The sequence below is a fragment of the Eptesicus fuscus genome, chromosome 24 (assembly GCF_027574615.1).
Source record: "Eptesicus fuscus isolate TK198812 chromosome 24, DD_ASM_mEF_20220401, whole genome shotgun sequence".
NCBI classification, from domain to species: domain Eukaryota; kingdom Metazoa; phylum Chordata; class Mammalia; order Chiroptera; family Vespertilionidae; genus Eptesicus; species Eptesicus fuscus.
This window is the reverse complement of record NC_072496.1, coordinates 867,664-881,161: the sequence shown is the minus strand read 5'-3', so window position 1 is coordinate 881,161 and position 13,498 is coordinate 867,664. Positions and strand designations below refer to the sequence as shown.

Below are 13,498 nucleotides of genomic sequence, written 5' to 3'. Positions count from 1 at the left end.
GAGCCACGGACTGGGCTGGGCGGGGGCAGGGCCCGGGACGCAGGCAAGGAGAGGCACACCTGGTTGGCTGTGTGGGGTCTCTCCTGGGGGAGTGGGGTCCGGGGAGAGGGGGGGAGCCACGGGCAGGCGGGCCAGGCCCTGTGGGGAGGGGCCAGGCTGGGCCCGGACAGGGGTCCTTGGGAGACTCCCAGGAGGGCACGTCCCACCACCACACTCGGGGGCCTGGGAGACTCCCGTGAGGGAGGGTGTGGGGTTCGGGACGCACGGAGAAAGGGAGGAACAGACCAGCCAAGGGACTGAACCCTCAGCCAGAGGCCCCGCCGTCCCCTGGGCCCCGGCCGGCCCCGACTCCACTCCAACGGGACAGAGAGAGGCCCGTCCGGGGCGCCTGCCACCCCCAGGACCCCACTTCACATGCATTTCAGAGGGGGAGCCGCAGGGCCTCCTGGGAAGAGCTGGCTGGAAACGGGCCTCAGAGGGCTGTGGCCGGAGCGGATCCCAGGGGCCCAGGTGTCCCAGCCCCCGCCCCCGCCTCGCTGGCCTGGGGGCCTCAGGCAGGGCGTCACTGGGGCCCATGTCCCTCTCTGGACCCTCACCCTCGGAGCCTGGCGCGGAGGTGGGGCGGCTGGGGTGGCGGCAGCCAGGCGGGGGCAGGGCGGGGGTGCTGGGAGCTGTCCGGCGCCCTCGTGCCCGGCTCCGTGTTGGGGTGCGAGCTCGGTGCGGGCCTGGCCGGGCCCCGTGCGCCTGTGTGATACGCTATGTATTTGCTTTTTTGGAAATCAATAAATCGCTGGCATGTCTGTGACCGTTCCAAGCAGTGGATTATTTGGGGGTGCCGTGGAGGAGCCTTCCAGGCCACCCCCCCTTCCTCACCCCCGAGCCAGGCAAGGACCGAGAGTGACCCTGTAGGGACGGGGAGGCCACCACCCACACCCCTGCTCCGTGTCGGGGTCCACAGGTCCCCCAGGAGGCTGGTGTCACCCCAACGTTCCAGACGAGGGAGCGGGGCGCAGGGAGGGAGCAGCGTGCCCCGCAGGGCACCCGCGGGGAAAAGAAGCTTCCGGGGTAGCAGGCACCCCCGTTCCTACATGAGGACACGGAGACCCAGACACAGAAGGTGACCTGCCCAGTCCTGGCCGCTGTGGCTCCGTGGATAGAGCGTGGGCCTGCGGACCCAAGGGTCCCGGGTTCGATTCCCGGCCCGGGCGCCTGCCCAGGTTTCCAGGCTCGATCCCCAGTGGGGGGCGTGCAGGAGGCAGCCGATCAGGGATTCTCTCTCATCATGGATGTTTCTCTCTCTATCCCTCTCCCTTCCTCTCTGAAATCAATAAAAATAAAAACATAAACATTTCTAATGTCTTAAAAAATAAAAAGAGCCGAAACCGGTGTGGCTCCGTGGATAGAGCGTCGGCCTGCGGACTGAAGGGTCCCGGGTTCGATTCCGGTCGAGGGCATGGACCTTGGTTGCGGGCACATCCCCAGTAGGGGGCGTGCAGGAGGCAGCTGGTCGATGTTTCTCTCTCTCATCGATGTTTCTGACTCTCTATCCCTCTCCCTTCCTCTCTGTAAAAAATCAATAAAATATATTTAAAAAATATATATATTTTTAAATAAATAAATAAATAAAAGAAAGAAAGAAAAGAAAAAACGCCAGCGAGCTCCCGCTTTTCTGCAGCGAGAATTCTGTGCAGTCGCCCCGTCCCCCCGCGGCCCCGCCCCTCGAGGCCCCCTCCTCCCGGTTCCCGCTCACCCTGCGCCCGCAGGTCCCTGCCTGAGCCCGTGTGCCGGCCCCGCCTGTCGGTCCCGGAGGCCGCTCCCCGGGGCCCCTCCCGGGACCTGGGCGCTCACCCCCCGCCCCCCGCGGAGGCCCAGACCCGCCTGACGGGCGGGGTGTCCCTCTCGCCGCCGCGCACGGTGGGCTCCCACGGGCCGTGCTGCGCAGGGGACTCGGGTGGGGAATCGGGGTCCCGCGTGGACCTGACCGGAGATGCTCCCGGACTCCTCCCTCTCACCGACCCGGTCCAAGACCCGCCCCCTGACCCCGCCCAAGACCCCCCCTCCCCCGACCCCGGCCAAGACCCGCCCCCACCCCGGCCAAGACCCGCCCCCTGACCCCGCCTAAGACTCCCCCCACCCCGGCCAAGACCCCCGCACCCCGGCCAAGACGCCCCGCACCCCGGCCAAGACCCGCCCCCCGAGGGGGACGCCCCGCTCCTCCATGCTCTCAGCGAGTGGGGGGAAGGGGGCGGGGTCTGTGGGTGAACAGGTGGGGGGCGGGGGCGGGGGGAGGGGGGAGGGTCCCGCCCCAAGAAGCATCCGGTCTGGCCCTCCAGAAGGTGAGAACGAGGCCTGTGTTAATTAGCAAGTTTTATTGTTTTACTTTAAAAAATATATATATTTTAAATTGATTTCAGAGAGGAAGGGAGAGGGAGAGAGAGAGAGAAACATCCATGATGAGAGAGAACCATGGATCGGCTGCCTCCTGCACGCCCCCTACTGGGGGGTCGAGCCTGCAACCCCGGCCTGTGCCCTTGACCGGGAATCGAACCCGGGACTCCCCGAGGCCAAGGCTCTAGCCGCTGAGCCAAACCAGCGAGGGCTCAGTGTCTTTTAAAATGTGCTCTTGTTTCTGTCAGACACCCGATAATCACTCGGTAGGAAGTGTATCCGGCAGATTATAAACAAACAAACTCGCAATCAGAACACTCAGGACCCTGCACCGTGACCTCAGCGGTCACCTCCCCCCCCCCCTTAGCCTTGGTTTACTCGTGTGTCAAATGGGTCCTATCTGCAGGCCCTGACTCGGCTGTAGTCAGGGAATGTCTGTAAGGTGCTCAGCGCAGCGCCCAGCGCACAGTAGGGCTCCTTGGTGGCAGATACGGGGCCGGAGGGGGGTCCCTGTGTGTCACGTTCAGGGGGGAAGAACTCTCCTTGTCCTTTTACCCCCAGCAGCAACCAAGTGACCTCCTGCCTCATGCGTGTCCCCGTGGCCGGCTCCTCTGGGGAACTGGCAGGGGAGGGGTGGGTGGGAACAGGACAGGGGTGAGGCCGCTTACACTCAGCACGTCTCTCTGATCCCCGTCAGTCAGTACGGCGGCGGCGGCTGCGTCAGCACAATCTCAGCCCAGAGCCGCCCTCCGGGGACCGCACCACCTCCCACCGCCCTCCACCCAGGTTCCTGAAAAGCAATCCTAGCCCCCCCTCCCCGCCACCCCGCACTCCCCTCCCCACCTCCTTCAGCGTCGCACTGCCCGGGCCTGATTTACCGGGGGAAGCTGCTGTGGGATTAGGGTGCGGGGAAGGTGTGGCGGGTGTGGCCAGGGCCTGAGCGCAGGGCCACGGGCGGGGTGCCCGGGGGTGCCCGCCCCCGTGTGGAGACAGTCCTCTCAATGGCCAGCAGTTTGCACCCCCACAGCAGCTGGGCTTGTTGGGGAGGCGGGGAGCCAGTGGGCGGGGACAGGAGGGAGGGAGAGAGGGCGGGGCCCCCAGACCTGGTTTCTGGAGGGTGTTGCCTGTGGAACCCATGGACACTCAGGGAGGGGGCCCCCCCCCAAAGACTTCTTGGGAGATCGGGGGCACGAGCAGCCCTCGGGGACGGGACGGGAGAGGTAGGATTCCAGGGAGGGAAGGAGGGGCGTTCCGGGTTAGGGAACAGTGGGGACACAGACTCCGTGGCCTGCCCTGCCCTCCAGCCAGCCCCCACCCAGCCTGGGACCGTCCCTGAGAGAGGACACCCCAGACCCCCCCCCCCAGGGAGGGGACTGCCCCACCCTCTGGAGAAACCGGCTGTGGAGTCAGGGGTGGGGCCCGCCTGGGAGTGGATGCTGCCGCCTCATCCTGCCCTGGCACAGACGGGGCAGCCACGGCGACTTGGCTTTCTCCTCCTCACGCTCTGGACCCCCTTTCCTCAGAGGCCTCGGTCTCCCCGGGACTCGGGCCCTGGTACCTGGTACCTGGCCAGGTGAGACAGGGGAAGTGATGGACACCCTAGCCCAGTGGTCGGCAAACTCATGAGTCCACAGAGCCACATATCAACAGTCCAACGACTGAAATTCCTTTGGAGAGCCACATTTTTTAAACGTAAACTTCTTCTAATGCCACTTCTTCAACATAGACTCGCCCAGGCCGTGGTATGTTTGTGGAAGAGCCACACTCAAGGGGCCCAAGAGCCGCCTGTGGCTCGGGAGCCGCAGTTTGCCGACCACGGGCCTAGCCGGTTTGGTTCAGTGGACAGAGCGTGGGCCTGTGGATCGAAGTATCCGGTTCGATTCTGGTCAAGGGCACGGACCTCAGTTGCAGGCTCCTGTACCCCTGGCCCTGGTCAGAGCACGTGATGGAGGCAACCAATCGATATGTCTTTCTCACATCAATGTTTCTCTCTCTGTGTGTCTCCCCGCTCCCTTCCCCTCTCTCTGAAAAAAACAATGGGAGCCCTGACCGGTTTGGCTCAGTGGATAGAGCGTCGGCCTGCGGACTGAAGGGTCCCGGGTTCGATTCCGGTCAAGGGCATGTGACCTTGGTTGCGGGCACATCCCCTGTGGGGGGCGTGCAGGAGGCAGCTGATCGATGTTTCTCTCTCATCGATGTTTTTCTAACTCTCTATCCCTCTCCCTTCCTCTCTGTAAAAAAATCAATTAAATATATATATTTTTTAAAGTTTAAAGAAATAAAATAAAAAAATCAATGGGAAAATATCCTCGGGTGAGAATGAACAAAAAACACACGAATAAAATAAAAGAAAAGAAAAGAAAGAAAGCGACAGCAGTGCCATTGGTGTGCGGTGGCTTTATTCCCGGCGTGGTGTGGGCATGTGGGTTGCAGCCGTGGGTGGCGGTGGCCAGCTGGGCCCCCCTGGTATCCAGACAGGACCTGCTCCCCACCCCGCCCCCCGGTGCCAGGAGGGCCCGGGAGCTGGGGGGCCTGCAGGGCGGGCAGGACATGGCCAGGAGCAGACCTGGGCCTTCACTTCCAGCGTCCCGTGACCTTGGCCTTGCCTCGGGTCTTGGAGCTGCGGGAGAAGCATGACCCAGTCGGAGGGGCCACGGGCAGGGCAGGAGGTCTCCCCAGGGTGGGTGCTGAGGGTGGGAGGGGGCAGCCTGGGTGGGCAGTGGCCAAGGGCGAGAGGACAGGGAGGCCCTGGAGGCCAGAGGAGGAGGCCTGGGCGCTGGAGGAGGCCACCAGGCCGTAGTGGACAAGAGGGAGGAGGCGGGGCCAGGGGAGACTCACACTTTCTGGTTGTCGTTGATTCTGTTCCGGAGCACGTTGATCTGCAGGAAAAGTGGGAAAGGCAGGGTCACGTGGGAGATCATGTGGCTCAAGTCCCAGGTGGCTAGAGCTGGGGGAAGGAGGGGGGTCCCAGCCCAGCAGCAGGGTGGACCCGCTCCAACCAGGGGGAGCCAGGCGGGCAGGCTCACCTCGTATTTCTGCTGCTTGAACTTCTCCTGCAGGTCGAACTTCTCAGCCTCCAGGTTGTAGATGCATTGCCACAGCTCCTTGGCCTTCTCCCTGCACGGGAGCCAGAGTGGAGGGGGGGGGGGGGGGGGGGGCTGAGGACAATACGGACGGGCCCCTCATCTGCCTTCACCCTCATCCTGACCCCGGGGCCCCCAGGGCCTCAGACTGCCTGCCCCCCTGGCTCTGCCCGGGGCCCAGAGAGCAGGTACCCAGGGCTGCCAAGACCAGGCTCCGGGGACACGGGGGAGAGGGAGGAGCCCTCTGTCCTTGCGGAGCATCTAGTTCGACCCCCACCCCACCACCTGCGTGCAGAGGGCAAGGTGAGCCCCCAAGGCGCTGGCTGCACCTGCGGACGCCAGTCCCGCCCCCCAAACGCGCCCTGGGGAGGATGCGTGGGGCGGCAGCGACCCCTGGTGGCAGCGGCGAGCACGCGCGCCCTTGCCGGCGCCCTCGCGGTGCGCATGCGCGCGGCCGCAGCATCCCCCGGGCCCCACCTCAGCTGGTCTTCATTCAGGTGGTCGATGGCCAGCACCTTCCTGCGCTCGGCCAGGATCTTCTTCTTCTTTTCCCGCTCCGTCTGCCTCTTCCCGCTTCTCTTCTCCGTCTGGAGGGGGTGGCCAGCGGGGGACGGGGCGTTCGCTGGAGGACACCCCCTCCCCCTCGTTCCCCAGCGCCTCCCCCCCTCCCCCAAAACCCAGTGGGGACCCATTGCTCATCCTCTTCCCACAACACCCAGCCCATCCCTGCCCGGATTCCCCGGGGAAAACCGAGGCCCGGACGAAAAGGGCCATTTGGGCCACCCAGTCCCAGCGCCACGGCCCTCCCTCCAGGGAGCCCCCCAAAACTAAGAGGAGGTTTCGTACCCACCTGCGCCTGCTAAACCAGGGAACCAGGACAGACAGACCCAGAGAGAGAGGCGGAGGAGATGGGACAGAGACAGAGAGAGGGCGGGCACGAGGCGGAGGACGGAGGACCAGGCAGAGAGAGACAGGGGACAAGGAGACGGTGACTCAGACGCGGTCCCTGGGGGGGCGGGGGGCGGGGGGGACTGGGGGGCAGGGCTGGTCTGAGAGCAGGGCAGCCAGAGCCAGAGTTTGGCTGTGTGGTCCCTGCGGGGCAGAGCGGGGAGGCGGCCCGGTTCGGAGCTGGGGACTGGGACAGTCTGTGGGACGTTCCCTCCTCCCAGGAGGACCGGGGGCGTCTAGCGGGCGTGGGGCATGGAAGTCAGGGATGGAGGGTGAGCTTCCCGGAATAAGTCACCTCCCCAGGGTGCGCCCCCTTGACCTCAGGCCACGTTAACCCCACTTTACAGATGAGGAAACTGAGGCCCCACACAGCTGTCTCCGACCAGAGTCTCCAACTGGAGCTCTGAGTGGGCACCGGGCTCTGCCCGCTGTGTCCATCTGCGTGGGCGGGGGGAGGGGTTGGGGGAGGAGAGGAGGCTCCTGGGAGTGGATGAAGGGGGACAGAGCGGGGCGGCAAGCCATCCCAGCCCCGCCCCAGCCCCGATCCCAGCAGGACCCTCCTGGGGAAACCGCCGCCTGAGGGCGCTGGAGGGCCGGCGGGAGGAGGCTGCGGCCTCACCCACAGCAGCTGGGAAGTTCCCCGTGGACCCCTGGTCCCTCAGGATCCCTCAGCCCCAGGACCACCGCTGCCCCGCCCACCTTCGTGCTGCCCCGCCCACCTCCTGGATGCCACGCCCACCTTCTGGGCACGTTGCCCCGCCTCCTCTGGACGTGCCGCCCCGCCCACCTCCTGGACGCCCGCCTACCTTGTTACGTTGCCCCGCCCCCTCTGGACGTGTTGCCCCGCCCACCTCCTGGGTACGTTGCCCCGCCCACCTCCCGGATGCTCCGCCCACCTCCTGGGCACGTTGCCCCGCCCCCTCTGGACGTGCCGCCCCGCCCACCTTCGTGTTGCCCCGCCCACCTCCGGGACGCCCCGCCCACCTTCTGGATGTAGCCTCCGAAGTGCATCATGTTGGACAGCGCCTTCTTCTTCCGGGCCTCGTCCTCCGCGCGCCTGCGGTTCTCCTCCTCTTCCCGCCGGGCTCGCTCCTCCTGGTGGGGAAGCGGGGGGTGAGGGAGGGAGGCAGCCGTTAGGGGCGGGGCTGGACCCCGGTTCCGGGGTTCCTGGATGCATGGCCTGTGCTTTCTCTCCGCGGGGCTAGGGGGTCCCCGCCGGGGCCTGGCCCGCGGGGGTGGTGAGCCCTTGGGCGGGTGGGTGAGTGAATGAATGAATGAATGAATGAGGCCCCATCGCCCCGGGGCGCAGGAGGGGGGGTGCCTCCGGGGCCGGTCGCTCACCGCCAGGCGGTTCTGCCGCTCCTTCTCCCGCTCGCTCCGGATGCGCTGCTGCTCCGCCCGCTCCGCCCTCCGCTTCTCCTGCGGGGAGAGGCCGAGCCGGCCGTGAGCGCGTGGGGAGGGGGGGGAGGGGGAGGGAGGAGGAAAGGGGGAGGGGAGGTGGCACAGGAACCCCGGGGACGGCCCCCTGAGCCTGGGTCTCGGCCAGCCCAGGGACACTGGCCAGGTGGGCAGCGCTCAGCCCAGTGCTGCCCCCATGAGGCGGGACCGCGCCCCACAGATGACCCCACCGAGAGGCACCCAGCGGGGGACTGGCCTCCCTCTCCTGGGTGAGACTCCTCCTGCCCTGGCCCCGCTCTGTGCTCAGATGGTGGCCAGGTCCCAGCTGCCCGCCGCAGCAGCCGGTCGACCTATGAACCAGGAGGCCCCGGGTTCGATTCCCGGTCAGGGCACAGGCCCGGGTTGTGGGCTCGATCCCCAGTGAGGGGCGTGCAGGAGGCAGCCAATCCATGATTCCCTCTCATCATGGATGCTTCTCTCTCTCTCTCTCTCTCTCTCTCTCTCTCTCTCTCTCTCCCTTCCTCTCCTTTCCTCTCAGAAATCAAGAAAAATAAATAAAAATAAAAAATTTTCAAATATCCCCACTCCACAGTGATGGAATGGTGGGGGAATCCCGGAGTCACCACACCTTCCCTCCCCTGCAGGGGAGCCGTGCCCAACGGGAGGGAGGCAGGGCCAGGGCAACGGACACTGACCAGTCACCCCAAAGCCGGGCCCGCTCCAGCCCCCCAAGGAGTGAGCGTCCAGGCTGCTGGGTTTCCCAATGGAGAGTCCTCCCCCAGCAGGCGAGGGGCATCCCGGAGGACTGCCTGGAGGAGGGGAGGCCCGGCTGGAGGGGTGCGGCCAGCGAGGGGCACCTACGATCCTGTCCTTGAGGGAGATCAGCTCCTCCTCCTCCTTCTTCCTGTTCTCGAAGTGGGCCTCGATCAGCGTCTGCAGCTCGTTCAGGTCCTTCTCGATGCGCTTCCGGTGGATGTCCTGCGGGACACGGCTCCAGGGGAGGGCGGGCAGGCACACCGCCCCGCTCCCCGCCCGAGGCCGCGGGCAGGGCCTGGGGCCTGGCCAGGAAGGGCGCCGAGGCCTGCACCCAGGGCAACGCCAGCCTGGCCGGGGCCGGACCCCACCCCGTGCCGTCTCCTCTCAGCCCACACGAGTCAGGGGGGTCTCCCTCTCTCAGGGGGGCCCCGCCCACCACCCCCGCGCGGGCCTGCCCTCCCCACAGCCCCACTCACGTCGAAGTCCACCCTCTCTCCGTCGGGGATCTTGGGGGGCACCAGGTTGGGCATGAAGGGCCTTGGGGGGAGAAGGAGGGTCTGTGAGCGCCCAGCGCCCCCGTGGGAGGGGCCGGGTCCCGGGGCAGGCCGGCCCCGCCCCCTGCCCAGCGTGGCCACCTCTGGGTCACAGCGGGCGTCCCCACACTCGCTCGGCACCCGGGGCGCCCACGGCTCTCACAGGTCATTTCTCTCCGTCCTCACTGTCCAGCGAATCCCAGGTGGGAGCCCTGTGGCTCCGAGAAGCAGTGATCGGCTCAGAACCGGGCCTCCAGGAAGTGGAGAAGGGGGGACGGGCTTACCTGACTCCGGGTCCCTGTGGGGGACCCCACAGACTCGCCCGGGAGCCCAGGAGCCCTGCGGTTTGGCCCCTGCATGTGCACACGTGCACACACACACACACACACACACACACACACACACACACGCTGTGACAAAAAGGCCCGGGGCGGGGGGGCTGGCTGGTGCAGCTCAGTGGATAGAGCGTCGGCCCGTGGACTTAAGGGTCCCAGGTTCGATTCCAGTCAAGGGCACGTCCCTTGGTGGCAGGTTCCCTGGCCCTGGTCGGGGTGCGTGCAGGAGGCAACCCATCGATGTGTCTCTCTCACATCGATGTTTCTCTCCGTCTCTCACTCTCCCTTCCACTCTCTCTAAACATCAATGGGAAAATGTCCTCGGGGGAGGATTAACCAGAAAGGCCTGGGGGGGATCTAGTCCTCCGTCTCCCCATCGCCCACAGGTGTGCGTGGGGCTGTGGACACGCCGGTGGCCGGGGAGGGAATGGGCTGGACACAGGACGGAGCTGGGGAGTCGGAGCCGGGCCGGTCAGTCTGTCCCCCCGAGCCTGGGAAGTGTCCCCCGTGAGTATGCCTGCCACACCCCGGCCCATGCCCCCCGCGCCCCCTCCCTGCTGGCCCTCCGCTCCCCGGGCCTCCCACACGCGTGTCCTGCTCACCTGGGCTTGGGCTTGGACTCCCCGACGGGGCCATCTGCAGAGAGACGTGCACAGCCGGGGGTCAGGGGGCCCTGGCCCTGGGCCCAGCTCTGTCCCGAGGGGCTGGGGACCGAGGGCCTCCGTCTCCCCGTCCGCACAGTGAGGCCCCTCCAGCCCGGGGCTCCCAGTCCCAGGAGCACCCGCGGGAATGGAGGCCCCGTGGGCTGCAAACCCCACAGGCCCTCTGGAGCCCCGGGGGGGGGGGGGGGGGCGGGATGCTGAGCCCCTGCTGGCTGCCCCTCCCCCAAGGGCGTGGCTGCGGCCCCAGCAGTGACCACCACGTGGACGGCGAGGCCTTGGGGTTTCACCCACGGCCCCCCCCACCCCCCACCCCCGGATGCCCCGCCCAGTGACTCTGGATTGAGGGGCAGAGGCGTGGAGCCCAGCACCCCAAACCCGCGTCGTCACCACGTCTGTCCAGACCCGTGAGCCCTCCCCCACCTCCCACCTTCCCGGGAGCCGCCTCTCTCAATGGGCAGGGGTCCCCGCATCACCCCAACCCTCTCGCCTCTGCCCAGCCCTCCTCACCTTCAGCCTCTTTCACTTCCTCCTCTTGTCTGTCGTCTGAACAGAACGAGAAACATCAACCAAGTCCCGATTCTAAGCTCAGGGGCCCCCCGCCGAGAGCCCCCCCCAGACAGGACATGACCCAGTGCGCCTGCTGGGTTCCGGGGTCACAGGGCTGTCTGTTCACACACATGCACACACGTGCACACACGCACACACAGCCATGCATGTACACACATACACTCACACACAACCACGCATATATGCATGCACAGCTAGACGCACAGCCACACACACACGTACACAGCCCCCACACATACTCTCTCACACGCATGCACACGCACACACATGCGCACTCACACACAGAGACACGTGCCCTGGGCCCGGCCTCCGCCCGACACGGAAGGAGCTCGCTGTCCCGGCTCCTCGGTGGACAACTGACCGCCGAGCCCCAGCCCAGACGGAGGCGCAGCCACACCGGCTGGACGGCACGTCCAGAGGGTCTTTCCGGCCACAGGAGTGGCTGCGGGCTCTGCCCCCGCCCGGCACCAGGGCGCAGCCCCACGCCCGCCCCAGAGCCCCACCTTCCGCGTTGGTCTCGGCCTGCCCCTCGCCCTCAGCCTCGCCCTCAGCCTCCTCCTCCGCTGCGGCCTCCTCCGCGGCCTCCTCCTCCGCGGCCTCTTCCTGCTCTGAAGCGACAGGCGAGCGACGGGCACAGTGAGGGGCGGGTGTGGGGGTCCACGAACCAGGAGCCGCAAGCTCGGCCCCCACGGTCCTGCTGCAGCCGAGTGGAGTGGCCCACAACCTACAATAGTCCCCCCCCTTCCTGTGCGCCCGGCAGAGGGCGGCCAAGGTCAGGGCGGCCAAGGTCAGGGCGGCCAAGGTCAGGGCGGCCAAGGTCAGGGCGGCCAAGGTCAGGGTCGATGCTGTGTAGGAGCCAGGGCTGTGGGAAGGGCTTCGCTCCGCTGAGAGAGGCGAGGGGGGGACAGGGACAGGGACAGGCAGCAGGCTGCCCAGGAAATCTCGGCTCCCGGGGTTCCCCCCCCAACTCCTTGGGGTTCCACCAGCCCAAGCCCCATACCTCCCACAGCTTCTTCTGCTCGGACAAGGTCACAAGGTCACGGCCGCAAGAAAGGAGACAAGAGGCGGGTCAGTCTCAAAGGAGGCGGCCCTCCGTCCGTCCGTCCGTCCGAGGGAGGTACCGGCGGGCCCTTACCTTCCTGCTCCCTGCAGCGCGGAGGGGACGCGGTCAGGAATGTGCATGCGCACACACACTCTCACACACACACACACGCACACACACACACACTCACACACACACACACACACACACACACACGCACACACACACTCACACACACACTCACACACACTCACACACACACACACTCTCACAGACACACGCACACACTCATACACACTCACACACACACACACACACACACACACACTCACACACACACACACACACACACACTCACACACGCACACACACCCTCCTGCTCCCAGGGCGGCTCCAAGGATAGGTGGTCGGGGACAGGGGCGAGGGGACAGGATGCTCTGGCACTCACCCCTCGAACTCCTCCACCTCTTCTGCGTCAGACATGGTCTCTCTCTCTCCCTCCAAAAGAGAAAGATGTCAGTGTGGGCCACGGGGGCCCGCAGGGCGGGGGGAGACGGGGGCTGTAACCGTATCCACGTCCTAAGTGTCACTTGCAACCTTGTTGCAGAAATGTTGCCACCGGGAGCCCTGCAAGGCCACCCTGGTTTCTGACAAATGCTTGTCCTCTGGAGTCCCCAGGTGTGGTGAGGAGTCTGTGGCCCCCAGCACTGCCCGGGACCCCGGGAGCAGCCGGACGGTGGCTTAGAACTGGGGGGGCTGCTCCCCAAGCTGGGCGGAGTTTGTCCCCCCAGGGAGGGGGTGGTGCGCGGCCAGCCTGGGGCACGGGATCTCAGGGATCTCAGCATCCTCTCTCCTCTCCCGCCCCACCTCCCACCTGCTCGGAGCCACTTGCCTGGGGTGCAGAGGAAGAGGGAGCCCCACCCGGCTCCCCCAAAATAGCATGCCAGCCCCCGGAAGGTGGGGGAGGGCTCTCAGACCAGGATGCAGCCGGGCCAGTGGCCCCAAGGCCGGACTGAAGGAGAGGCTGGGGCAGGCTGAGCCGGGGGCTGCAGCCTGGGAGGCAATCAAAACCCCGCCCCGAGCAGATGTGATCAAGTCCCCAAACCGCTTCTCCTCCCACCTGCCCCTCCTGCCCCACAGCCCAGAGATCAGGGTCCACGTCCTTGGGGACTGAAGCCAAAAGAACACTGGCCGTGAGGTCCAAAGGTGGGTTTTGAAAACCGAGTATTTGCTGTGTGACCCTAGTTCAGCCCCTTAACCTCTCTGGGCCTCCGTCCACCGATCTGTAAAATGGACGCGCTTCCGAGTTCTAATCCTGCAGAACGGCTGAGCTTCTGAGGAATGTAGTAGCCCTTGTCCCCGACACAGCTGGGACAGCCCTCGCTGCAGCTGTCAGCGCCCCCGGGAGCCAGGGGACAGGGCATGGGCAGGGGCAGCTGGGGGCGGAAGGGAGGGGCAGGGAGCAACTTGATCCCCACAAATGCCCCCTCTGCCCCAGAGGATGCGTCAGAGGAGGGACTCCCTGGGCCTGGAATGCCACTGACATTCCTGACCCTCCAGGCAACCCTTCCCTCACATATTTTCTCCGCAGGAGAAGCTGCAAAACCAGGGGGAGATTTCCCTGCGGGCGTGTTGGGGGGGTGGGACGAGGGGAGCTAGACTCAGGGGTGACCCTCTAACCCACGAGCTGGGCTCACACACGCCGTGACACGACCTCCCCGCCCGGCTCTCTGGAGCCCTGTCCCTGCGTCCCCTCCTCGGAAGCCTGGCCCCTCGTGGAGGGAAC

General features: G+C 66.1%; 1 protein-coding gene across 1 annotated transcript; it reads right to left on the bottom strand.

Annotated features, from left to right (window-relative positions):
• Positions 1 to 4,770: 4,770 nt before the first annotated feature.
• On the bottom strand, positions 4,771 to 12,195 carry TNNT2 (troponin T2, cardiac type). The gene is made up of 14 exons (XM_054713150.1): positions 12,161 to 12,195; positions 11,806 to 11,816; positions 11,671 to 11,685; positions 11,174 to 11,278; positions 10,611 to 10,646; positions 10,044 to 10,077; positions 9,050 to 9,110; positions 8,679 to 8,795; positions 7,761 to 7,838; positions 7,404 to 7,514; positions 5,949 to 6,058; positions 5,415 to 5,505; positions 5,227 to 5,267; positions 4,771 to 5,008 (listed from the first exon to the last, which is right to left on the bottom strand). The coding sequence occupies exons 1-14, from the start codon at positions 12,193 to 12,195 to the stop codon at positions 4,963 to 4,965; spliced, it is 891 nt and encodes a 296-aa protein (XP_054569125.1). The 3' UTR covers positions 4,771 to 4,962.
• Between the last annotated feature and the right edge of the window lie 1,303 nt (positions 12,196 to 13,498).

Coding starts and splice junctions, on each gene's coding strand:
- TNNT2 (XM_054713150.1), bottom strand. CDS start 12,195: ATGTCTGACGCAGAAGAGGTGGAGGAGTTCGAGGG. Junction 7,839..8,678: donor TCTCCCTCAAGGACAGGATC/GTAGGTGCCCCT, acceptor CTCTCCCCGCAG/GAGAAGCGGAGGGCGGAGCG. Junction 5,009..5,226: donor ATCAACGACAACCAGAAAGT/GTGAGTCTCCCC, acceptor CTTCTCCCGCAG/CTCCAAGACCCGAGGCAAGG.